The sequence below is a fragment of the Vulpes lagopus genome, chromosome 23 (assembly GCF_018345385.1).
Source record: "Vulpes lagopus strain Blue_001 chromosome 23, ASM1834538v1, whole genome shotgun sequence".
Lineage (NCBI taxonomy): Eukaryota > Metazoa > Chordata > Mammalia > Carnivora > Canidae > Vulpes > Vulpes lagopus.
In genome coordinates, this window is record NC_054846.1 from 40,496,157 (window position 1) to 40,521,093 (window position 24,937).

The 24,937-nt window shown below is 34.4% G+C and overlaps 1 protein-coding gene across 11 annotated transcripts in view; it reads left to right on the plus strand.

Moving 5' to 3' along the window:
- PPFIA2 (PTPRF interacting protein alpha 2) overlaps positions 1–24,937 on the plus strand; it is a 465,246-nt gene that overhangs the window by 144,184 nt on the left and 296,125 nt on the right. For 3 of the 11 annotated variants that reach the window (XM_041738831.1, XM_041738832.1, XM_041738833.1), the window contains exon 1: positions 7,029–7,406. The exons of the other annotated variants lie outside the window; for them this stretch is intronic. In XM_041738831.1, the coding sequence (XP_041594765.1) occupies positions 7,326–7,406 (81 nt within the window). In that variant the 5' untranslated portion in view covers positions 7,029–7,325. Of the gene's footprint in view, positions 1–7,028; positions 7,407–24,937 lie in introns of those variants that run through there. 11 annotated transcript variants of the gene reach the window in all.

Consider the following 24,937-nt stretch of genomic DNA (forward strand, 5'->3'; position numbering starts at 1 on the left):
AAGACAAGAAGTTCTATATAAGATACTAAGGTATCTTATTTCATTTCAAACTTTAGAAATTATGTTTCCTGATATAAAAAACAAAATCAGAATTCTGTATTAGTGACCAAGAATTTTTTGTATCCTGATGCAATGATTATAGTGTATAGTATAGTAACAGAGGACTTATATGGAAACTGGACAGTAAATAAAGTATGAAAATATAGATTTATCCAGAGTAGCAATCTTGGCCAAAAATGACTAAAAATTTCGCCAATTTCTAGGGAAAAGTGAAACTTAATATCAGAACCGTACTATAGAATAGAACATGGGGGAATCCCTGGGTGGCTCAGCACTTTAGCGCCTGCCTTGGGCCCAGGGCGTGATCCTGGAGACCCAGGATTGAGTCCCACATCAGGATCCCTGCATAGAGCCTGCTTCTTCCTCTGCCTATGTCTCTGCCTCTGTCTCTCTCTTCTGTGTCCTTCATGAATAAATAAATAAAATCTTTTTAAAAAAATAAAAAGAGAACATGAAAAGCACATCCAAGTTTTAAGTTCAATATGTAATAGTCCATATATAGTTCTTATGCCATAGAATGGACCCAATATTTTTCAACTCACTCTATTTATTTTTATAAAAGTCAGAACTCAGAAATCCCTTCAGGTGTTATAAAAACTTAAACTATGTAGGCATCTGGTATTCACAGTGATAGATGAAGAAATAACATCCTGCCATAGAACTTTACTGTGATTTTTGTAAAACTAAGCTAGTGATGTATATTTTAGGATGTGAGATAAACTTAACGAAATGTAGTAAAATTATTGTGTCATAGAATTATAAAGTTCCAATCAATCAGTATTTTTCTGTTCAAGTACCAAAACAAAGCAATACTCAATCCTGAATTTCATACAGTATAGTATTTTTAATTTAAGCATGAGGATGTTTATGAGCTATTATAATACATGTAAATATTTGTGAAAAAATGTCAATCAAGCAAAGAGAAACCAAAGTGCGAAGAAGAAAGAGTATGGACAGAAGGTACCATTTTAAAATGTTCTAATTTAAGCTTTGAAGACAATATATATGTAGGTATGCTTGTGCATGTATATGCACATATGTATATGTATGTATATATACATATGTATGTATAATGCACACACAAAACATGCATACACATAAATATTTTATGATGTTAAAAAACATTATCATCAAGATGCGGGTTGAAGGCAAATTTAATATTTTCATCTTGTTATAAGTGGAAGCTGATGAATTTCAATATGCTTGATTTGTATTAATGTATTTAGCCTGTATGACTACAAATCTTGAGGGATCACAAAGGATTCTAAGTATTGTCTTTATTTGAGACACTCTCAATGAATGGTTAGGTAGCTAAAAAGAATCTCTTGAACTTGGAAGAAAGTCTGAGGTTTAGAAGTTTTGTTGGTTGTTGTTTTTTTAATTGGGATTCTCCAATGCAAGATCTCACTGTGAGAATTGATTATACTGTTGGATGGAGTATCTCATTGGCTTGCTACAAATGCAGTGTTTCCTCTCACTTCACCTGCCTTTCATTTCTATTCTAACTATAACAGGTGTCTGGCACTGCATTGCTCCTCAATAAAAACTTGTTGAATGGGATCCCTGGGTGGCGCAGTGGTTTAGCGCCTGCCTTTGGCCCAGGGCGTGATCCTGGAGACCCGGGATCGAATCCCACATCGGGCTCCCAGTGCATGGAGCCTGCTCCTCCCTCTGCCTGTGTCTCTGCCTCTCTCTCTCTCTCTCTCTCTCTCTCTCTCTCTGTGACTATCATAAATAAATAAAAATTTATTTAAAAAAAACTTGTTGAATAAATGAATGAATAAATGAGTGAATGTACAAACCCTACAGACTTGTATACAACCAGCTGTGACTGTCAAGAAGAAGACTCAGAGGCAGGATGTAAACTTAGAGTGTTGGCTATCTAGATAGGGTCATCTTTGCTGAATCTTATAGAAGTCATGAAGAGAATGAAGCAAATATAGTTAGAGGTGCATAAATATGAATATATATTTAGTAGATAGATAAGATAGATAATCTAGCTGGCAATATGTACCTAACTAGCTTCCACATGCCATCCATATGGATCACTAGGATGTATTGCCCATCTGGACTGCAAATTTCACTCCATCTGGCATGACTTCTAACTGAATGCTTGGCTAGAAAATTCTTTGTTATCCTATAGTGTGATGCTGTAAATTGTAGTGATATCTCTCCTTCTTGTCCTCCTCCTCCTTCTCCTCTGTTCCCTCACTCCCTCCCTTTCTCCTTCCCTCCCCCTCTCTTCCTCTCTCTTGCTCTTCCTGTTCTTTGTCCAGTATGGCATTTTTTCCTCTGAGCATTTATCAGGAACTAACAGCAAATGAACAGTCCTTTCAGTGTATTTCTTTAATTCTCCAAATTCTTATCACTCTAACAAAGTTTTGAGCTACTTATCCAATACCCATAAATGAACAAAAGAAAAGATGTATTGAATTGGTTGTCTTGAAGTGGAATATATCTAACAGTTATTTATTTAAGAATTCTATTGAAAGGCTATAAAAAATGTGTTAGGTGAATCTTCCTGGCAGTATATGACATAGTAGACTCTAAAATATTTTTTTGGAACTTTTTATAAAACCAAGCTGATAACATACATTTCAGAAGGCTTAAGAGTAATTATTCTCAGAGGCTGAAGGATATATTAGATGACTTCTGGGAATCTTCTCTGTAAGTCTATTAAGAATAAGCGTCTGGCTTCAGGACTTTTATTTTACCCATTTTTAAGAAAGTGTAATTGAGTTATCCTTTTACTCTTTCATCTTCAATTTCTTTCTGTAAAAATTCAAGTGGTTGAAATAGCTGAAATTAAACTTTCTAGAGTTAATATTCTTAATTTACCTCTCCGGAGAAAAGATATATCTTGAGAGATTTTGGGGGGGTCATCTGTGTGTAGTAATTGGAATGGACGTATTATTTATCCTTTATATGGTTGGTAGACATTGCCCAGAAACTAATGTCTGCTGCCATAAGCACATTAAATTTTGTTTCACATAGTAATATTATACTGTATACTTTTTACTTTCAAGTTAATACTTAAAATAGTCTTATTATAAATTAAACTCAATCAAACTAAGAATGAAGTTTCTTGACAAGCCAAAAAATCTTGGAAAGCTATTTGGAAAACTTAAGAAAGATGTCAAAATATACTAACCAAAAGTATGAAAATATGTCTCTACATTTCATATATTTTTGAGACAAGAATGTTCTGACTTTACTTGAGTTCATAGAAATAGGGTGTTAACCAGACTAAATTTCTTTACTAATTTCACTTGAGAAAACACTTATATATGAAAAACACATCTAACGCAGTTACCTCATATGCCCTGAAATGTTTTCAGCCATATTTCCCAAAACATTCTGTGACAACCTGTATCTTTTCATGCATTGACCCTTCACTTTGGAAAGTCTTTAACCTCCTGCTCTTGCTAGGGTCACTTTGATATATCCTTTGAATTACGTGCTTTTCAGTTTAAACTCAATCTCCTTTATGTGAAGTCAGTCATTAGCACTTATTAAACTACATTTCAGTTGTCTTGCTAGTTAATAACCTCTTACTAGTTGATGTCCTACCCACCAAATTTAAAGTTCCATGAGGACAGAGACTATCTTTCATAATTATTCTTCTAGAGCCTGGAAACAGTATCAGGCTTCTACAACCACAATGGACAGGGCGAGATTCTGCATCCTTTTAATTTTCAAACATAGACACCACTTTCACTTTTGCTAAGCAGGCAGAGAAAGAAAGTTGAGTTGTCTTCAAATAAACCTTCAGAACAATGATCTACTGTCATCATAAATAGCCCACTTAGAAAACAAAAGTTTGGGAAGGAATGTATGCTTTGATAATTTCCACAACATTTAGAGTAAAGCACTGTATTTAAAATAGTTATATGTTAATACTATTTATCCTTCCAGCTTCTTTCAACATTAATTCATACTGCCTTCTTTCCCCTCCCCACACAAAAACTATGGAAAAGAAAAACTTGTACTCTTCTTGGTCAGAAAGTTTCAGAATTGCTAAAATAGTTTGTTGGTTGATGCAAATTCAGCAAATATATGAGATTATATCAGGAATATATAATATTACACCGGAAATATTTGATTTATTGGCCCCTTTAAAAAGAAATCTAGTGAATCATCTGGTCTATATTATATCAGGACTAATTAACAGATAAGCATAAAACACATGGAGGTTTTTTTTTTTTTTGCACCATAATCTATTTGGAAAAAAAAATTCCTTAAAAACCTGGGTTCTGAAGAAACTTCACAATTGTTTTTGAGATTTATTTCCACTAATAGCTTTTTGAGGAGCACGACTTACATGGTACCACTCACAGGAGGAAATATCCCAACATGTATCCTTGAGTATGAAGAATCAAAATTGTTCACATAGATCACGGATTACCAAAACTAGTATGCTTATATACTTATTTGAGAATCAACGAATCCCATGTGGTTAAAAAATCAGAAGGGGAAAAAGGATTATTTTGAAAAATATAGTACTATGGCTGCTTAAATAATCATGAAAAAAGAAAACATGTTTTTTCAACTTAAATTGCAGTGGTAGAGATATAGTTAATAGTTTTAGCAAAAGGGTAATTCCTGCAGGAGAAAAAAAATAAGATTTTATTTATTTATTCATGATATACCTAGAGAGAGAGAGAGAGAGAGAGAGGCAGAGACAACAGGCAGAGGGAAAAGCAGGCTCCATGCAGGGAGCCTGATGCGGGACTCGATCCTGGGACTCCAGGATCGCACTCTGGGCCAAAGGTAGGCGCTAAACCACTGAGCCACCCAGGAACCCCCCCCCCCCAAATTTTTAAAAAATAGTCATTTGAGTGCTCAAAAAACAAAAGGACGGGAGCACATCAAAGGAAAATAGGAGCCAACCTCAAGGAGCTCTCTGTGGCCAAAGCTGGGACCATTTGAGCATCAAAATAAAATTATATTTATTTTATCATAACCCCAAGTATAAAATTAATATATCTGAATCCATACTGATACAAGTAAAAGCTTGAAAAAATAATTATACACGAGGCAAATCTCCTCTATAGATGAATTCTGTTTAATGTGTATAAACACTACCCTCCTCAGGAAGTAAAGGTTAATTTCACCACTTTCTGTCACCTCTTTGAGGATATACTAGATGTAGTGACCAACTCCAAAGAGTAGAGTATGGAGAAGAGAAAAATAGTAACTTTACAGTAGAGAAATCTGGCAAATACCACCTTGCCAAGCCATGGTTAATATTACTAGGAATACATGTGGATATCATGGACTCCCATAATGATGGGATGAGCTCACTTCATTGATAGTATATGTTGAGAAGGACACTTTGCCTGTGTGGTATTCTTCCCACAAGCCCACAGCTCAAGTCTAATCATGAGGGAAACATCAAATAAAATTAATATAGGCGTCAGAGCACGATAGCCTGTGGGATTCTTGGCCAGTACTTGATAGTCTTCTAAAGATCATGAAAAACAAGGAAAAGTTGAGAAAGTGTCACAGACCAGAGGAAACTAGGGAGACTTGGAAACTAAATAAATGTGATACCCTGGATTGGAATCTAGAACAGAAAAGAGACATTAACAGAAAGACTAGTGAAATCCAAGTGAAGTCTGGGGTTTATTTGATGATAATTTGCCAATATCAGTTATTTAGTTTTGAAAAATATGCCGTAGTAATGTAAGATGTTAACATTAGAGAAATCGGGTGAGGGGTATATGGGAATTCTCTGTTCCATCTCTCCAACTTTTCCATAAATTTAAAATTATTCTCAAGTTAAACATTTGTTTAAAAATCATCTTCTTAAAAAAATCATCTTCTTGCTTATTTAGCACCTTGCTGGGTAAATAACTACCTACTTGCTGAATTTACCAGAGTGTGGGACTATCTAAGGAATTAAGAATCATCTTTCTGCTTCTTCCTCATTGATATTGTAAATTTGAATCATAATTGGAGAATAAAAGATATAAATGAATAATAATTTAAGTTTTGAGAGCCCATCATAATCATATTCTTTATTATAGTCTTCAGGTTCAAAGCAGGTGGTTCCTGGTTCTTAATTTTGTATAACTGCCATCTTAGATACATTTACAAAGACACCACTTTTGGCTCATTCTCATCTCTGTTCTCCTGAAGTCTCCACCTTTGAACCATGTGTAAATGGAGCATTTATTTTTACCTCTAAAAAGTGTAAAGTCATCTGAATATGATCTTTTTTACAGACTGAATAATTTGTGTTAAAAGACATAAAAAATGAACATGATTTGCAGTGTAGTCTAGATCTTTGCAGTTAATGTTTTTGGATATTGAGTGAAAAAAATCTTCATGTATCCAAAATATTTTTTTTTATTTCTTTTCTATATACGAGAGATAAAGTTTTGACTTTTTAAAACAAGTGTATTGTGCTTCCTAAGTCATTAATTCTGAAACTTAGTGAATTTTCGAGTTAAACTGGGGGAAGGAGAGTCTCGATTATGCCCATATTGTGATGTTCTTTAAGAGTTTGGAAAAGTAGAAATATTTTGTGCATTTTATTTGATAATGTTCCTAGTATTGTATGGCTTTACTGAATCGTATGCCTTGAGCCTTAATGTTCTAGCCAGGTTATAATATGCTTTGATCTATAAATTTAAAAAGAACTCTTCATGTTGAAAGAAAAGGATCTGTACAAAAGTCTAAAATCTTGCTGAACAGACTGGGAGTAACAAAGAGAAACATACAGAAATGAGAGTGATAGAACAATAATTTGTTCCTAAATACGGCTTTAAACAGCATAGGAACATGCTTCAGGTTAGTCAGAAGAGGTCCTCTGAATTACACTGTGCATGCTTCCCTGAAATGAAACTGTATGTTATTGGTTAACCAGGATATTTAGCATAATCACTCTGCTAGACTGTGGTGGAGGGAGGTGATTATCATTGAGAACAGATGGGCAGGTCCACAGCACTGCCAGATTCTGCACAAGCTCCATTTATTGTTGCTTCTTGCTTTTTCGCTTCTGTGTTTTAATTTTTCAAAAAAAACATTTTATGTTTTAAAGAACTCGCTGCACAAAAGGTCGGTGGCTGATAACCTTTCAGCTTAGATTGCAAACGTAGGAGAAAGACTCAAAATGCTATCACTGTGTATCTATGAAGGATGGGACAGATTTCATTTTACCCTCTAGCCTCCCTCAATGCATGCACGGATTTATCTGTACGCTAAGCTCTCTGCTCTGCATCTGTAGCTCCTTGTGGATTATATTGTCTCTGTGATCAGAAATGATTTTCTCGGATATGAACACCGTTTCTGGCTCCCCCAAAGTGCATCCTCCTAATGGGACCCGGTTTTACACTTTCCAAGTAAGTGTGTTTTAAATGGCTTCACTACTTAGGAAGTTAATGTATAGTCAAACTTTTAATAAAAGGGAATATAAGCAAAGGAAAACTGCAGAGTGTGAAAGTGTTAAAGAGGATGTAAGAAGTGGATAATGTGCATGTCAGTGTAATCTATTTTTTTTAAATATGGAAATAGGATGGCACTAGGATTCTCTGTGAATTCAAGCAAAATAATAATGAACACTTAATTTTCACAAGGTTTTTATTTATTTATTTTTTCACAGGGTTTTTAAAAATTGCTACTGTATCATCCTTGAGGGTTTATGAGATGTGTCTCCTGATATTGTTATTTATGGCTCTCATATGGTGAACATTACAGAGTTAACTTCTCTTATATATTACAGAGGGAATAGAACTAAGAGACATATTATGGAACTTTGAACACTGTCTCCTCTGGGCTTAGAAAAACATTTTATATTTTATATACATAGCATTACAAAATTTCTGTTATTTAATTTTTTACATGTGCAATATATGAGCAACAGTAATATAAGAGGTTTAAGTACCACGCTTAGTATGCTTTAGTATTTGAGATAAAGTAGAAACTCATTAAGATGGAAGATTTTCTGTGTTATCAGAAAGTCAAAATGATTTATAATATAAATATAAATAAGAGTTACAAAGCTATTACCTACTAAACTGTATTTCAATTGCCTGTGAATAAATCAGTCATCAATCTAGAAAATGGTTAAGTGTAAACTAAATCAAATTCTTCCTCATTTTTATCCTCAAACTGTATCTTCTAGTACTAAGGTTTACTTTGTAATTTAGTCATATCATCATTACATGAAAAGGGAAAATGAAAATGAACCTCTTCTGTCTGTGTATTTTACTTTATGGGAAAATAAACAGCTTGGCATTTAATCATTTTAGGTATATAGTTGTAATGTTCTGGAAAAAATATATATTAAGACTTAGAGGATTGATGTAGTCAAGATAGAATTCTTTTAAAAGAGGGCTCTGAATAGATGCACATCTGATTTATTAACGCCTCTTACCTTTGCAAACCATAAGCAGCAAAAATAATTACTCTATCTCTCTCCCCTTTTTATACTTCTATTTTTAATCCTGTTGCCTCTCTGCTTTACACTGATATCTAGTGATGGTGCAAGTCTGTGCTGTTACAGAATATATTCACTTCCAGTGACGATCTGCTTATTGTGGCAGTGACTCAAAATGCAAGTGCCCTGGGGCTGTCTACAGAATTATTACTTTTTTTTTTCTTCTCCGTACACTGAGATATAAACACCCTTTACAATATCCTGTAGTCTGGCTCCGTGGGGCAGCTTTTGACATTAAGTATTCTAGTTCAGTCTCTTAAAGTTTAAGGGTCAGTAAATTCCATATGCTCAGTCATGACACAGGCTTTCTACAATTCCTCAGTAAAGATCTTGCTGACACCTTTCTTGGCAGGTGATTTTCTTTGAAAACACACTGGAATGATTTTTAAACACTCATTTTTTTTTGTTGTTGATATTATAACGGTCTGTGTAAAAACTCTAGGAATTTGGATAAAATAGAAATGTTGACAAATATGAATTCTGTTCCACATTTTTAATTCATAAAGTGATTTTTGATCTTGACATTTATGATAACAGAGAATATGTGTGTTTAACTTTTTGTTGTTATTGTTTGTTTTTGTGTTGGGTAGAAGAGAAGGAAGAAAAAAAATACAGTTTTTAAGGCATGAAGACAAAGATTTATAAAAGTTGACCCTACTTTTATTTTCAAAAGGCATAATTAAACATGATTATTTTTATTCTTTATATGTATTAACCTATTTTAAGGCAATATATTTTCTTTGGTTGAAATACTGTTATAAGAAATGAGAGGCTATAGAAGCAACAACATTTCTCAAAAAAAAAAAAAACGTAACTTTGAAAATGATTAGTTTAATTTTGAAAAGTGGTTCTTATTATGGAATGACATCAATGCATTTCAGAAATGATTCTGTGTCAAGGAGTGGAGATTTTAATGCTTACTTAAAATTATTTTAGCGCAAGAGTTAACATATGCAAAAACGTTTTAGATAGCTTAGGATGAATAATATTGTTTCAGTTCCATCTTCTCATTAAATGTTCAAACTATCCTGTCATTTTGCTGAAATTGTACATTGCCAAATTTTAAGAGTAACATTTAAAATGTATTTGACCTGGATGGTTCAAAAGTAACAAGGCAACAAATAAGCTAAAGGATATTTTAATTACAAGACTTTTTTTATCTTTGCATTTTAATTTAGCCAAATATATTCATACTTGTACATATACATGCAAATACTGTTTTCATATAGACTATCTAACACTTAATTTAAATTAATTTCCTTATATGTGAAATCTCACTTCTAGATTACTATGAATATATGTGTATCTGCCTTTTTTTTTTTTTTAAGAGGTGCCTGGATCCTGGATGGTGCCAAAACTCAATTTGCACTAGATGTTAAGTGAATTGTTTATCACCAAAATTCAAGTTCTAGAATGGAGTTGCTTAGAATACCTTTTGATGGACAAAAATTAAGATTAAATGATGCTATAAGAGAAAAAAAATCGATTATAATGTTTTTATGCATCAGGACTGCCAATTTATGGAGTTCAAATGTTTATAAATGGACAGTCTTCTTTAAAACAAAATGATATGGATATATGTATACTACATGTATGAATCCTCCTTAATTTTATGTACATAAAAATGATGTCCCAATGTGATTTCACGTTTAGCTGGATATTTGCAAATAAAACCATCTATCTGCTCTATTAAATCCCTAGATTGGCTAATCATGACTTCATGTGTGAATCCCCCCAGAATTCATGTCCAACACACTACCCCTCATTTCCTAGAGATTAACTGTCTTCACCTCATGGTTTTCAAACTGTATCTGCACAGATACAGTTTCATGAGAGGTTTCATGAGAGTTTGTCAGTAGTTGTTAGAGAGTAGGGAAGAAGAATACACTCGGAGGATCTTAATGTTTCTTTATTCTATATTTACCAGTCTTATTCAATGGCACTCTATGCAAGTTTTATGAACAAAAATAGCAAACAGTATGGTATTAGCAGAAAAAAGAACAAAATAAAGGTTGCAAACTACTGCCTCAAACCAAAGGAACTTATTTGTGATGGGAGCAACTTTATCTGTTGAGTCCACAGAGTTATTTCTGTTCAGAATACATTTCTTTGCCATTTAATCTGAGAATTAATAACATTAACTGCCAAGACTGTGTATGAATGGCTGACTCTCTTGCCTCCTGGGGCCCCCCAGAAAACAAGATATGGCAACATAATAATCACGGTTTTTATGTTTATAATACTTCAGGTCTCCCCTGTCCTTAAAGGATAATAAAGTTCATATCTCAAGCTTGACACAGAAAGCTCTTCATGGTCTGGAGCACATGCGACACACTGCTTTACTTGTTTTGCTTTCTCAGAATGTTGTCTGTACGTGTCTGCTGTCTTTGCCTCTTCACTGAACTGGGCCTGGTATTTTTTTTTTTTTTTTTTTACTTGAAGACTCATCTCAAATGCCACCTCCCCCATGAAGCCTTTACTCATTCACCTCATTTCTGCAGGTGTATTAAGTGCTCCTTTGCCTGTCCGTACCACTCCTGAAGCCCTTATCATGCTTGGTTTTAATCCCCAAGAACATTTCATCAATCTGTGACCCTAGCACATGGATACTGCCATTATCTCCGTTTAATAAGCTGGGGAAATATATTAGATAGGTAAATGATTAAAGTATGGAAATTTAAAACCATCAGCAACAAATTCTTTTTTTTTTGAAACTATGTTGGCAGCTGATGAGACAAACTACATATTATTAAAGAAAACATCTAAAGATATATAAAGGTACATTTAAGACTAAGCTTTTGTGTACTACTGTTGGATTCTTCAGAATAGGTAATGGGTACATGAGTAATCAAGGAAAAATTTAATTTTATTATTCTTAAAATATATTGTTATGGCAGCTAGACAAAATCTCTGACAGTTTTTTCTTTATAATCTCATAGAGATTTATAATTCTTGTATAATCTTGTATTCCTTATGACTTAGCATTTTTCATATTTTATCAAGAAAAATTTAAAATTTGATTAATATAAATATATTTCCCATTCAGCAGACAGGAATAGCACGTGGAATATATAGAAACTGGAAGGCAAGCTGAAAGTCTCAATTGTATGAAGAATTTCATCCAAAGCAGTATTACTGGTATTTAGGTGAGACACCATATCTTTTATCACATGAAGGTGAGGTAATGCTGATCTTTTAGCAAAGAACCAGATTTTAAAAAATATTCTATCCTTTCAGTACTATCTAGGAGTCCACTGTTGTTCTTCTATTACTTGGAGCACATTATAACTTATTACTGTTGATAAGTTTGAAATGCATCGAAAGTATCTAGCAAATTCTTGGCACATGTTATGTGTTTAAAAAATTAAAAAAAAAAAAGTAAAAGAAATGAAGGCAAATTAGCCCTATAGAGAAAAGACAGATCCTATGGCTCTGGGATTACATGGTAATACAGACAAACAGTATTAGCTGGGGTTTCCAGCTTAATGAGAGAATTGAGGTTTTTCTCTGCATCCGCTAGTGTGTAGTCATGATTATGAGTGGTGGAGATACACAAGAGATGGTTCAAGCAGGTGGACCAACAGATTCAGAGGTATTTGCTGGTGTGTAGGAAAGGCGGAGCTTAGAATAACTGGAACATAAACTGAAAATAAGAAACGGTTAAAAGTGAAGTGTGCAAACTCCAGAATTCAAGATAAATGTGAATGTCATCCTCTGGGATCTTGGACTTGGTATTTAAGGATTTTCAACAAGGATTGACAGGCTTGGATTTGCTTAGTTAGAATATTGTACTGTGACTTGGCTTGGTGGTAGGACTAGAGCAGAGAGAACGATTCAGTAGCTTTCGAAAAAATTCAGATGAATTTTTATGATTTCCCTGTATTACAGATGAAAACAAACAAAACAAAAAATTGGTACTCTAACGAAAACCTGGTGCTCACAAAAAGTTTTCAAGTAGTTGTTAATAATGCAGAGAGTAAATAATGAAGTTTCTGTCTGAATTCAAGATTGTGGAAGCCAAAATTTCATGCTCTTTCCCCTATTTTCTGCTGCCTGTAGTGTTGATGACTAAATATATTAGCAAAAGTATTCCAAGCTACATAATTTTCAACCTCAGTGATCTATTTATTTATAAACATATAGAAATTTGCTCCACCACTTCAAAACATTGTATTACTGCCTCCTTGGGTTTTTAACTTAAGGCTTTCATTTGGTTACACCTTCTCATTTTATCTTTACTGATGCAAAATCCTCCTAATTGGAAAGACATTTTTATAGTAACTGAATTGTCAATAAACTTGTATCTTAGAATTCCACTGAAAGACAAAAAGAGAAATTGAGGGGGAAAGCTCTCCTAACTACATACTTGTGTTAGGTATAAAATGCTCTGTACATCAGTGAGACCAACTAAGGGAATCAATGAATAGCCCTTGTTGATTCAGGTAGGAAATCATAAATCTTCCACCTGCAGAGGTTTCTGTTTAATGGAAATGCGGTGGACTTTATGTTCTGTGAGCACAGGGATCGTGTCCTTCTTTTCACTGTTAAGTCACTAGCACCAAGCAAAGTGCCTGGCATATAGCCATGATTAGCAAATAGATACTGAAGTGATTTGCAAATTGAAAGGAAGAATATTTTGCTCTTCATCACAGAGGCATTACTGATACTCTGATATAGAATGGCCTCCTGGTAGGAACATATAAATGGTTCTAAATTTCCCAGGCTGAAGTCCACAAATATATTTCACTAATATCTAGTTAAAATAGCTATGTTTTTCAAGTAGTCTGAAGGGGAGAGCAATTGGAAGTAGGGAAATCATTAAAGATGTTCCTGAGATAAGCATTTCATGCACCAAGCACAGTGTCAGTTAGTTAGTAAGGGCCCCATAACCATCAGCTGTAACATCAGAAGCAGTAGAGATGGGGTCTGTGGACCACACTGGAGGTGGCAAGGATGAGCCAAGAGAAGTCAAGCATGAGGGAAAAGCTATTAAGAGATGACATTTAAAAGACTTTATTAACTTACCAAATATAGGACACAAAAGAGGACAAGGCAAGATTACCTCCAAAGTTTCTAATGAGGGAGAGAGGGAAATGGAGGAGGAACAGCTTTGAAAAACAATATATTGGGGATCCCTGGGTGGCTCAGCAGTTTAGCTCCTGCCTTGGGCCCAGGGTGTGATCCTGGAGTCCTGGCATCGAGTCCTACATCAGGCTCCCTGCATGGAGCCTGTTTCTCCCTTTACCTGTGTCCCTCCCCACCCCCACCCCGTCTTTCATGAATAAATAAATAAAATCTTTAAAAAATCCAATATATGTATTTCAGTGTTGGCCAAATTAAATAGACCAGTTAGAAACACAAGTTTGGCTCTCAGGAGAGAGGTCTGACAGGTAGATGTAAATGTGAGAGGAATCTGCTTACAGAGGAGGGGAAGCTATGGAAATGGATGAAATGACCTTTGCAGAGAATGAGGAGAATGGGGCAGATGGAGCAGGGCACAAGGTCCTTGGACACAATCTCCTACCCAGGAGTATGATCATTTCGAGTTATGTGTGCTTGGTTTATTTCATAAACACGTTTTGGAAGCTTTTTCCTTATCACCCGTCCTTGAATATTACCCCAAACCTAATTTAAGTTAGATCTTCCTGCCTCTTTATGTGTGTGTTTGCTTTCTTTTGTAAATGCATTTTGGAAGCTAACATTCCCTTTCAGCCTCCTCCTTCAATGTCATCCCTGAACCTTAATTCGAGTTAAATCCTTCTCTTCTTATTCTTCCATAAAGTAATTAATGTATGTCTGTTGTACCATTTACTGTACTGCATGCACTTTTTCACTTCTCTCTAAGACTGGTCTGTGAACTCCTGGAGAGCCTAAGGTATATTTTACTTAACTACTTCTATTGGTTTATTGACGCTTAGCCTAATGTCTGTCAAACAGAAGTAGTCTGTACATTTTGAATGAATAAATGAATTCATGTTTAAATTGCAGACTGCCCAAAATTAATTCTCCTGTATTAATTCATGAAATCATTCAACACACCTTGTTGAGAATCCCCATTGTGCCGGACTTGGATAATGGTGAGCAAAACACCCAGTTTCTGCACTTGAGGCAATCTTGGAGTTGCCTCAAGGAAAGTTATCCAAAAGTCACGGTAGTACATTTTTTGGTTCTTTAGAGTAGACCGACAAAAATGCTTTGACTTTAAAGATACATATAGATAGCACTATTGTGACTTGTAAATTTCAATTAAATAATTTTATCTCCAAATCTACTTTTAGTTATAGTTCACCATTAGCTTTTCCACTGTTACTGTATTCGTAGCAATAAAATTGGATAAGAGTTAAGATCACGTCCTTTGGAATTAAACACAGGATTCAAAACCAAGTCCCACTATTTCTGGGAGTGTGATTGAAAGTAAATCGAATCATTTCTGTATTTTCACTTCCCTTGACTGTTGTAAAAGAATAAGAATAACTCATGAGGTCATTATGAATGCTAGGTAGATTATTAAATCATGTGTAAAATATTTCCTTCTGATAAAGATGGCCCTCAATCAAGATTAGATATTATTGTTTTAATTATTAATGAACTTTCCAAATAATAGCATAATTTATTTTACAAATAATCTTTTTGCCTTTGGCTTATTTTAAATTTAGAAAAATTTAATGCTAAGAGAGTGTATTTTTTACCACTTAAGAGAGCATATTTACCACTTTAAATACTTAAGGGAGCTTATTAAAGTATACTTAATTAACTTTTCAAGATCTTAATTTTATATATAATATTTTTATGCTTATAGAATGTAAGCTTTTGGAACATTGAAACTAAGTATCCTTTTGAAAATATATTTGCATTCCTTTTGTAAATATATTTTTGTATTTCCAAATTGTGTTATGTAAATTTACTTTGAAGCTTACCTTGTATATTCATAATGACTTATTATCATCTAAAGTTTTGCACATATACAAATGCAAACCTAAAATCATCAGTTTGTGAAATTGGCTAATTTAGTGTAACATTCAAAATATCTAAAACTTAAAAGAAAGTACCTTACTTTGTATGCTGGATGCTCCATACAATATGTAAAGATCTAAAGTAGTTATATCACAGGGAACCAGCAAGATTCAATGCTATTATTGGCAGCAGAACTGCCTGAGAATTGCTGAGCATCTCAAAAATAATTAGACATTTTAACAATACTAAAAGTGTACAATGTTTTTAAAGAATTTCACAAAATGCTATGTTTTATTACATAGCAGAGTTGGCAAAGTAAAATTTAAAAACTGAATACTGTCATTAAAAATAAATGAATGTAATCTACCTAGTTCCTGTAGCTTAAATATTCACAATTTCAATTATATTGGTGAAAAATACAGAAGATTCATAGAAAACAGCATTATACTTAATTAGTTATTCTCTACCAGATAAAATCAGTGCAGAAGTGACAGTTCTGAACTACAGTGTAATTTTACAGTTATATAGTATAGTTTCATTTTATCCCAAATTTTCATTTTTCTTATTTAGCACAGTATTAATCAGTGCTTTCTAGGATGATCCACCTTTGAAGTTATGATAGGCCTATAGAAAGCTGCAGGTGTATTTTGATTCATGTCACAAAGAAACTAAAAAAGGAAACTTTGTTTGAAATCCTAAAATATATTATATGTTGTCATAAATAGTATAAATTTATTATATTTGAAGAATATACATTGTACATACATACATACATTGTCATTATTTAACTATGATTAATTAACTAATTAATTAGATTTTATTTATTTATTCATTAGAGACACAGAGAAAGGCAGAGACATAGGCAGAGGGAGAAGCAGGCTCCATGCAGGGAGCCTAATGTGGGACTAGATCCTGGACCCTGGGATTACATCCTGAGCCAAAGGCAGACGCTCAATTGCTGAGCCACCCAGGAGTCCCTAACTATGTTGTTTTAATACCATTTTGTTTAGATGTCAAAATATTTAATGCATAAAGAATCACAAGTTTTAACAGTAATATAATACAGTCCAAATGGCTGTATATGCATTTCTTTCATTCATTCTTTTCACTTATCAATAACTTACTTTAGATGTGGTCAATATTCTCAGGAGCAATTGTTGCAGGACATAACGGGTCAAAATAAATATCACAGAGAATCTCTCAAAATGCAATGACTTTGTACTAAAAGAGTCAGTTAATTCCAGATGTGTCATTGAGAAAGACTTCAACAAAGAACTTTGCTTTAGAAATTAGTAAAGAATTAAAAAATAATTCTATTACACAAACACAGGTGAAAAAAAATCATTTTTTTTTCAATTTATGTATGCCAGCCGTGTTCTGTGACCAGCCTGGCATCTATGAACTGTGAGACCATGCTAGCCTAGACCATGTTTTCCCTAGAAATCTAGACTTTGCCTAGATTTTCAGTGTCTTGTATCTCTTGTAGTTCCCAAACATACTACAAACCCCAGGCCTCCGTATCTTTGGTTATGCTGCTCCTGTACCCATGTTGGATGATGCACATGTAGACACAGTCATTTAGTACATTTTGGTGAGGGTGATCATGAAGAGGATCAGCTAAGGGGCCTGTACAAACAGTTTGAATCCTGAGCTAGGTTGGCATTTTGAAAACAGCAATGACTGGTTTGTTTTACTAAATCTTAAATGTCGAATATTTACTTTTCTTAAAAATTGCATTACAGGAAAGAAACTACATCTTTTCTTTGATGTTAAACATGTTTGTTGGGCAACCCAGGTGACTCAGCAGTTTAGCACCACCTTCAGTCCAGGACGTGATCCTGGAGACCAGGGATCAAGTCCCTATCAGGCTCCCTGCATGGAACCTGCTTCTCCCTCTGCCTGTGTCTCTGCCTCTCTCTCTTTCTCTCTGTCTCTCAAATAAATAAATAAATAAATAAATAAATAAATAAATAAATAATAAATCTTTTAAAAAAACATGTTTGTTGATAGAAGAGAGAGAAAGCTAAGAAATCAAGAAAGGTGAGGTTAAAGGAAGAACTCAAACAGTTAGCATTGAAAGGAAGATGCTTCATTTTCTAAGAAAGAAAAACTGAAGATGGGTAAGGAGATACAACAAAAACTTGAAAGAGAGGAAGGAAATTGGGGCAGTTCATATCCAATGGCTCCATCCTAATGGCTTTACCTAAAATAGGTAGGTTACATGCTTTAGGACAACAGGAAAGGTTGGAAATAATTAAATAATTGCTGTGTTGGGGATAATAGCTGTCAAGCAACAAGGAGAGTTAAGGTGAGATTGGAACATAAGTTTGTAACAATATTAATAGGTGAATTCTTATGTTAGTGTTTCTCAATGGAAATTACAATAGAAAGAAATATTGTCTTAAATGGCAAAATATCAAGGGAGCAGGGAATCCTAAATGCTATGAGATTAATGCAGACCTGACTGAACACAGTTGAGTCTTCAAGTAATGAACATAAGAAGTAATATATTTAATTAAAATTATAATTTACTTTTTTAAAAAGAAATTAAGTGAGAAATTATGCTTTGATTAGTGCTTCTACAGTATCATACTATAAAACACAAATTCCAAGAAAATGTATTTTATTTAAAATATTTCATCATGCCTGCTACATAGTAAGTTCTCAAAAAAAACCCAAATATATATATATATGTGGGATGAGTAGATGTTCTTTAATACCTTTGAAGATTTTTAACCTCATGAAATATTATAAATCAATAAAATTAAAATATTTTGCAGTATGAGGTAATTCTCAAATTTATTTTAATGTTTTGCCTATATGTAATGGAAGGATTAAATCACAGAACAAAACATGTATTTAGGGGAAGATGATGGAATGGACAAACATTGTGGATAATGATGGGGCAGTCATGCTTACTATAAGCTAAACAAAAAGTAGAAGAGTTTGTTTGTTTGTTTGTTTGTTTTTTTGTACATATAAAATGCCACAGACTAGATTAGATTTAGAAAATTGTCCTTACTTTCCATTTTACATTAGTCTAATTTCATTTAATATAGTCAGTTAGGGTACCACATTTTCAAAAAATAGAGAGAGAAATCTTTAATATGGAATGCTGCCAAATAACTTACGATATGAAAAGTAGATCTCAGGAAGAAAAGATAGAGAAAATTACCTACTTTGTGTAGCTTGGGGTAAAGAATAAGGAAGAGGGACCCAATCTCTTCCACTTAAAAGTCTTTTGATTTGCATACACTCTGGTTGTTCACAATATGTGGTGAGAAAACTGCAGAAATACATGAGTCTGAGTGAAAACAGGAGCAGTTTCAGTTGAATATAGAAAATGAAAAAAAAAAAAAAGAAGAAAATGAGTCTATACCTATTGCAGTGATAAAATACTGCAGTGAGCAGTCATCGAAGATAAGTCTGGGAACTCCCTACATCGGGGATTTTCAAGAGAAGGATGAGTACAAAATGCAAGTAGCCGAAGAAACAGATTTGTGTTTCATATTTGCAACTTGAAACATATGAAAAGGCAAAAATGTATGAATTTTACTGTGATTCAATTTCCTTTTCGTTTTAAGTAATGAGTATAGTTCATATGTTTCTCGGGGTCAGTATGAGAAACCACATTTGAAAACAATCTATACATTTAAAAAACATAGTTCAGTTAAGGCTCTTTTGCAAACAACAGAAACAGATTCCAGGTTCATTCATTGAAAGAAAATATGTGAGAATGCAATGGGACATGCTGAAGGAAAAACAGAGGAATCAGGATTTTATTGACTCATTCAGCCTACTGTGTGCCAGGTTCTGTACCAGGCTGGATAAAGGATGAGCAAGTGAAATAAGAAGCTTGTATTTTATTGGGATGAAAGATATAGTAAAATGAATAGGACAGTTAGGTGGTGATAAATGCCAAGGAGAAATACAGAGCACAGAACGGGGATATACTAGAATGAACTGAAGGATAGTCTCTTCACAGTGTCCTCACCAAATAGGTTACCTTGACCTACCTCACTGTATTCAGAATTTAAATTCAAGGGAGAGGAAGTTTGGCTGGCCCAGACTGCACTTCACTGAATCCTAGATGTGCTGACATTTGCTTGCCTTTTGCCTGGCTGGTCCAATCTCTGTCCCAAAGCTTTCCCACTTACCTAGTAAGGTAAACCATAGACAGACTGGCGCACAACAGATTTTAGATTTCTTTTAAGACATAAATAAATGTCCATTCCATCTGGATATTCCTCTCTACTCCCAGAACTTTTCTTTCTGTACCATCCTTTCCCTATTTTCTACCTTTTTTTGCACCCAAATCTCAGTCATCCTTTAGAGTTTGATGCAATATGTGTCTTTCATGAATACATCACATACTCCAGTTAGGTTCACCCCTTTCCTTGTTAAGATATCATAAGGTGTGGTGCTGAACTCAATCACAATAATTGGCACAGACCTAATTTAAGTATGCATATCCATTTCCTCATTATTCCCCATAAGTTCCTTAATGACACAATATATATATTTGTCAGGTGAATGAATTTTGAGTGCCCCCAAAATATCGACATATACAAAGGATACCTGTAATTATCCCAAAGATCACAAAATGCACTTTTGCATTATATCACATAAATTATACATTTTTACATTTATAAATGTATCACATTTTATGTTGCCATTGTGACTATAATATATGAATTACCTGACAGAAGATAGTTGATTACCTTGCATGTGCATGTGGGTGTGTGTATCGTTGTTAATGTGTTCTTTATTTGGTGGAGAGAATTTATAATTAAGGAATAATGTATTTTTGTATGAATTTTAAAATAATTTTTTAAAGATTTTTATTTATTCTTGAAAGACACACACACACAGAGGCAGAGACACAGGCAGAGGGAGAAGCAGGCTCCATGTAGGGAGCCGGTTGTGGGACTTGATCCCAGGACCCCAGGATCACTCCCTGGGCCGAAGGCAGACACTCAACCGCTGAGCCACCCAGGTGCCCCAAAGAAGATTTTATTTATCCATGAGAGACAGAGAGGCAGACACACAGGCAGAGGGAGAGGCTGATGCAGGACTTGATCCCAGGATCAAGCACTGAGCCACCCAGGCGTCCCTGAAAGAATGAATTTAAAAATAGTATTGGGGTCAGTAGAGGTGCTCACCATGGGGCTCAAAATGAATAAATGCAAAACAGGTGTAAGTACAGCATTCTTTTTATTAATATTATCAAAGTATCAAATATTTGAAATACTTTGTTCTCAAGAATATAATTGCTTCCTGTTGTCAATGCAAATCCTTTCTGGGAATTAAAATTGGGCTTTCAGAGATTATGTTATTGACTACAGTTTATGTTATCCTTCCTCTCTTGTGGATCAGAGTAAAAGATCCTTAGAGTTGTTCCAGGGACTCTCAAGTTTCAGAATATGTAATTATCCAAAATGCAGGCTACCAAGTGCCACCCCCAGAGATGATTCAGAAAATCTGGTAAGGGCCAAAGAATTTTCATTTTAAATAGAATTCCAAATGATGTCTGTGCAGAAATGTCACGAATTAGGAAACAGTGGACCGGAGATGGAGAATTTTTAGCACTATGAAAGGTACTTTCTGTTTGAAAGACAACTGATGAATAGGTGAAATGCCCACACGGCCTCACTCAGGTTTTCAATACAGCTGACCCTTGAATAATGTGGAACTTGAGGCGCTGACCCCCTGCACGGTAGAAAATTTATGCATAGCATTCAATTCCCTCAAAACTTAACTACTAATAGCCTACTGTGGATTGGAAGCCTTACCAGTAAATGGATTGACATGTATTTTATATGTTCTGTGTATTGTACACTGTATTCTTCCAATAAAGTAAACTAGAGAAAAGAAAATGATATTAAGAAAATCACAAGGACCTTAAGAAATGCAAAGATGTACAAATAAATCATTTTTTCAAAAAAAAAAAAAGAAAATCACAAGGAGAACACATTTATGCTACTATACTACAAAAAAGTTTGCATATAACTGGACCCTTGCAGTTCAAACTCATGTTGTTCGAAGGTCAACTGTAATTATTCTATTTTAGAAAGACATGCTTTCGATTTGTTGTGATGAAGTCACTTAGTTATTTCCTTCATGGGCAATTTTTAACCAGTTGCTGAATGAATTGTGAGGATTCCAAACTGCTGCTAAGAGAAGCTGATTACGTTGAGGACACACAGGAATGATGAACTTCAGCTTATTCTTCCTTTGGGGCAGTTGTTTGTCACAGAATTTCCAAATTCGGATTTAATATATTGCCACGTCAAGAAATATTCATTTGTTTTTAATTAATGATTTATCAGTCCCCCGGAAACTGTGTAAAATCAAACAAAATCTTTGAATTATTCACTGTGGTAAATAACCAGTTCCTTTTTAAAAATTCTGATTTCAAATTAGAACTTGATTAAAATAATAAGTGTTCATTAGAAGAGGGGTGCTAGGTGGTTGCTCTTCCTGCACTACTCAATTCTCAGCTATCAAGAATAATCCCTCCTCGTGTGTTTAGTCATTCATTATCTTTATGCCTTCAGCTAAATCTCAATATTAAGGCCTACAGAGTGTCACTTAGCTTTCATAAAATATCTGCCCTCATGCCAAGTTCTGTTTGCAACTTCAGAATCCCACATTCATAAGAAAATTGTGGTGTTAAAACCTTCCCGAATAAGGTTAACTACATGGCTAGTAGTAAATTCACTAATTTCTTGTCTCCAGATTTTTTTGAATTTAGCTTCAATGAGAAGAAAATTGGCAATCTTACTCTAATTTTGTAAAATTAGCAGTTAATAAATATATTTTACCTATTATAGAAAAAAATGCTTTAAAGTTCTTGAATTATTAGTGTTGATCAGTGTCCTCATCTCCTGTTCTTTGTCCTATATTTAGGAAGGACAGTGGTCACTATGCAGACATTTTTAATCTAGCAGGATCAGCCCAGAGCATCATCATGGTTGAAGGAGTGTTAAGATTTGGAATCAGATCGACACATATCCTGCCACTTAATGCCTATGTAACTTTGGGCCACTTATTTAATTACTCTATTGTAGCTCTCACACTATAAAATGAAAATAATTAAACCTAGCTCATGGGAACCTTATGAACATAAGAAATGATATAAAGGGATATTATGAAGATTAAGAGATGAATAAATTCTTAAGTACATGGTAGGCTTTTTTTTTTTTTTTTTTTTTTTGAGAGAGAGAGTGAGTGTGTATGGACAGGGGAGGGGGTTGTGGTAGAAGGGCAGAAGGAGAGAGAGAGAATCTTAAGCAGGCTCCATGCTGCTCACGTAGCCTGATGTGGGGCTTGATTTCACAATCCTCAGATCGTGACCTGAGTCAAAATCAAGAGTCAGATGCTTAACTGACTGAGCCACCTGGGTGGCTCCTATGGTGGGCTTTTTTTTATAATAAAAAATGATGATGATGATGATCATACTAATATTAAAATACCTGATTGTTTTCTAACTTCCATGATAACCTCCAATGATTCTTACCATCTGTAATGCATGCCCTTGTGTAGACCTCTCCTACATTAAATTAGAACTGACACTGTGTGAATAACATGATTCAAGTGACAGTGGGTGCCTTTTGGAATATCATAAGGCACTGCGGCTTCTACTTCGCTGTCTTAGAATTGTTCACAAGCCAACTGCCACTCTGGGAGGGTGCTCCAGCAGCCCTGTGGAAATGCTCACATGGAGAGTGGGTAAGGCCTCCTAGCCAATAGCTAACATTAATTTGCCAATCATGTGAGCAAAACATTTTGGAAGTAGATCCTTTAGTAGTAGTCAAGACTTTAGATGATTGTTGCCCCAAACAACCCCTGACTGCAACCTCATGAGAGGCTCCTGGGTAGAACTATCCAACTGTCCAACTGAGCTATTTCCAAATTTCTGACTCATAAAAATGAGAAATAATAAATAATCACTGTTGTTTTAAGCTACCAAATTTGGGGGGTTGTTATGCAATGATAGGTAACTAACACAACCACCAAGGTCAAAAGACAACTTTGTCTTCTCTAAGCAAGGTCATGGTAATGTATTCTGTCCATATACATTTCATTATCTCCAATTTTGCCTCCCTAGCCAACTGACTTGTTCTTTCACCACCTAATTTATCTTTGCTCCTCACTTTGCCTCAATGCTTCTACTTCATGAATACCATCAGTCTTAACAGCTTCAATATCTTTCGCATTAAACATTTTATGGGCCTTTCTTCCTGGAAGTATTTTCTAAGATGTTTATACAATATACTTATAAGTTGCTTGTCAGCAGGTAATCTCATTTTATAGTAGTTAAATGAATATATGTATGCTCTCTGGTGTTTGGCGATGGCTTTTTCTTGGTAGAGAAAGTACGTGATTGAAGGTCATGTCTACTTGCTAATACTGCGCATGGGAAAGAAGCTGGTTTGTTTTGTTTTGTTTTTTAAATTGAAATATAGTTGACAGACAATGTTACATCATTAATTTCAGGTGTCAAAGTAGTGATTTGACAACTCTGTATATTATACTATGCTCACCACAAGTGTCACCATACAGTGTTATTACAATACCACTGACAATATTCCCTATGCTATGCCTTTCATCCCCGTGACATATTCATTCCATAACTGGAAGACTGTACCACCCACTCTGATTCACCCATTTTGCTCATCTCTCCACCCCTTTCCCCTCTGGCAACCATCAGTTTGTTTTCTGCATTTATGGCTCTGTTTCTGCTTTTGTTTGCTTGTTAATTAGGACAGGAGCATTTTATGTAGGGGATAACCAGTCCAAAGAGATGTGTGAAAGAAAAAAAATAAAATAAGTAATTCCTTATAGGTTTTTATTTTTTTAATGAAATATTTTATTGTAATTTATGGTTTCCTTCTAAGCAGAGAAATGTTAATTTTGGTAAGCTGGATAATTAAAATAATTATTTTATGGAAGAAAAGATACACTAATGTTTAACTTCCTTAGGTAAAATATAATTTTGTATTGAACGAATCTGAATCTCTGTTTTTAAAAAGATTATTTATTTATTTACTTATTTATTTGAGAAATAATGCAAGTGAGCATGGTGGGATGGGCAAGGGGAGAGAGAAAATGCTAAGCACACTCCATGGTGAGCATGGAGCCTGATGTGGAGCTCCATCCCAAGACCCTGAGATGACAACCTGAGCCAAAACCAAGAGTCAGACACTTAACCAACTGCACCACCACTGTGCTCCTTGAATACCTATTTAGCAAATAAGTAAATCATAATAGCCTGTGTCCTAATTTATTTTATTATCTTGACTAACAAAATTCAAAATAATGTTATTCTTATATTTGATTTATGTAAATGTGAAATTCTAGTATCTTCAGCTATACTTCAAAGCTGTTTCTACCAAGTCTGGATTCAAAAAAGAAAAAAAAAACAAAAAACAGACGACTGGTCTAAAAGTTTTTTTAAATTGTTTTAGATAAATTGCA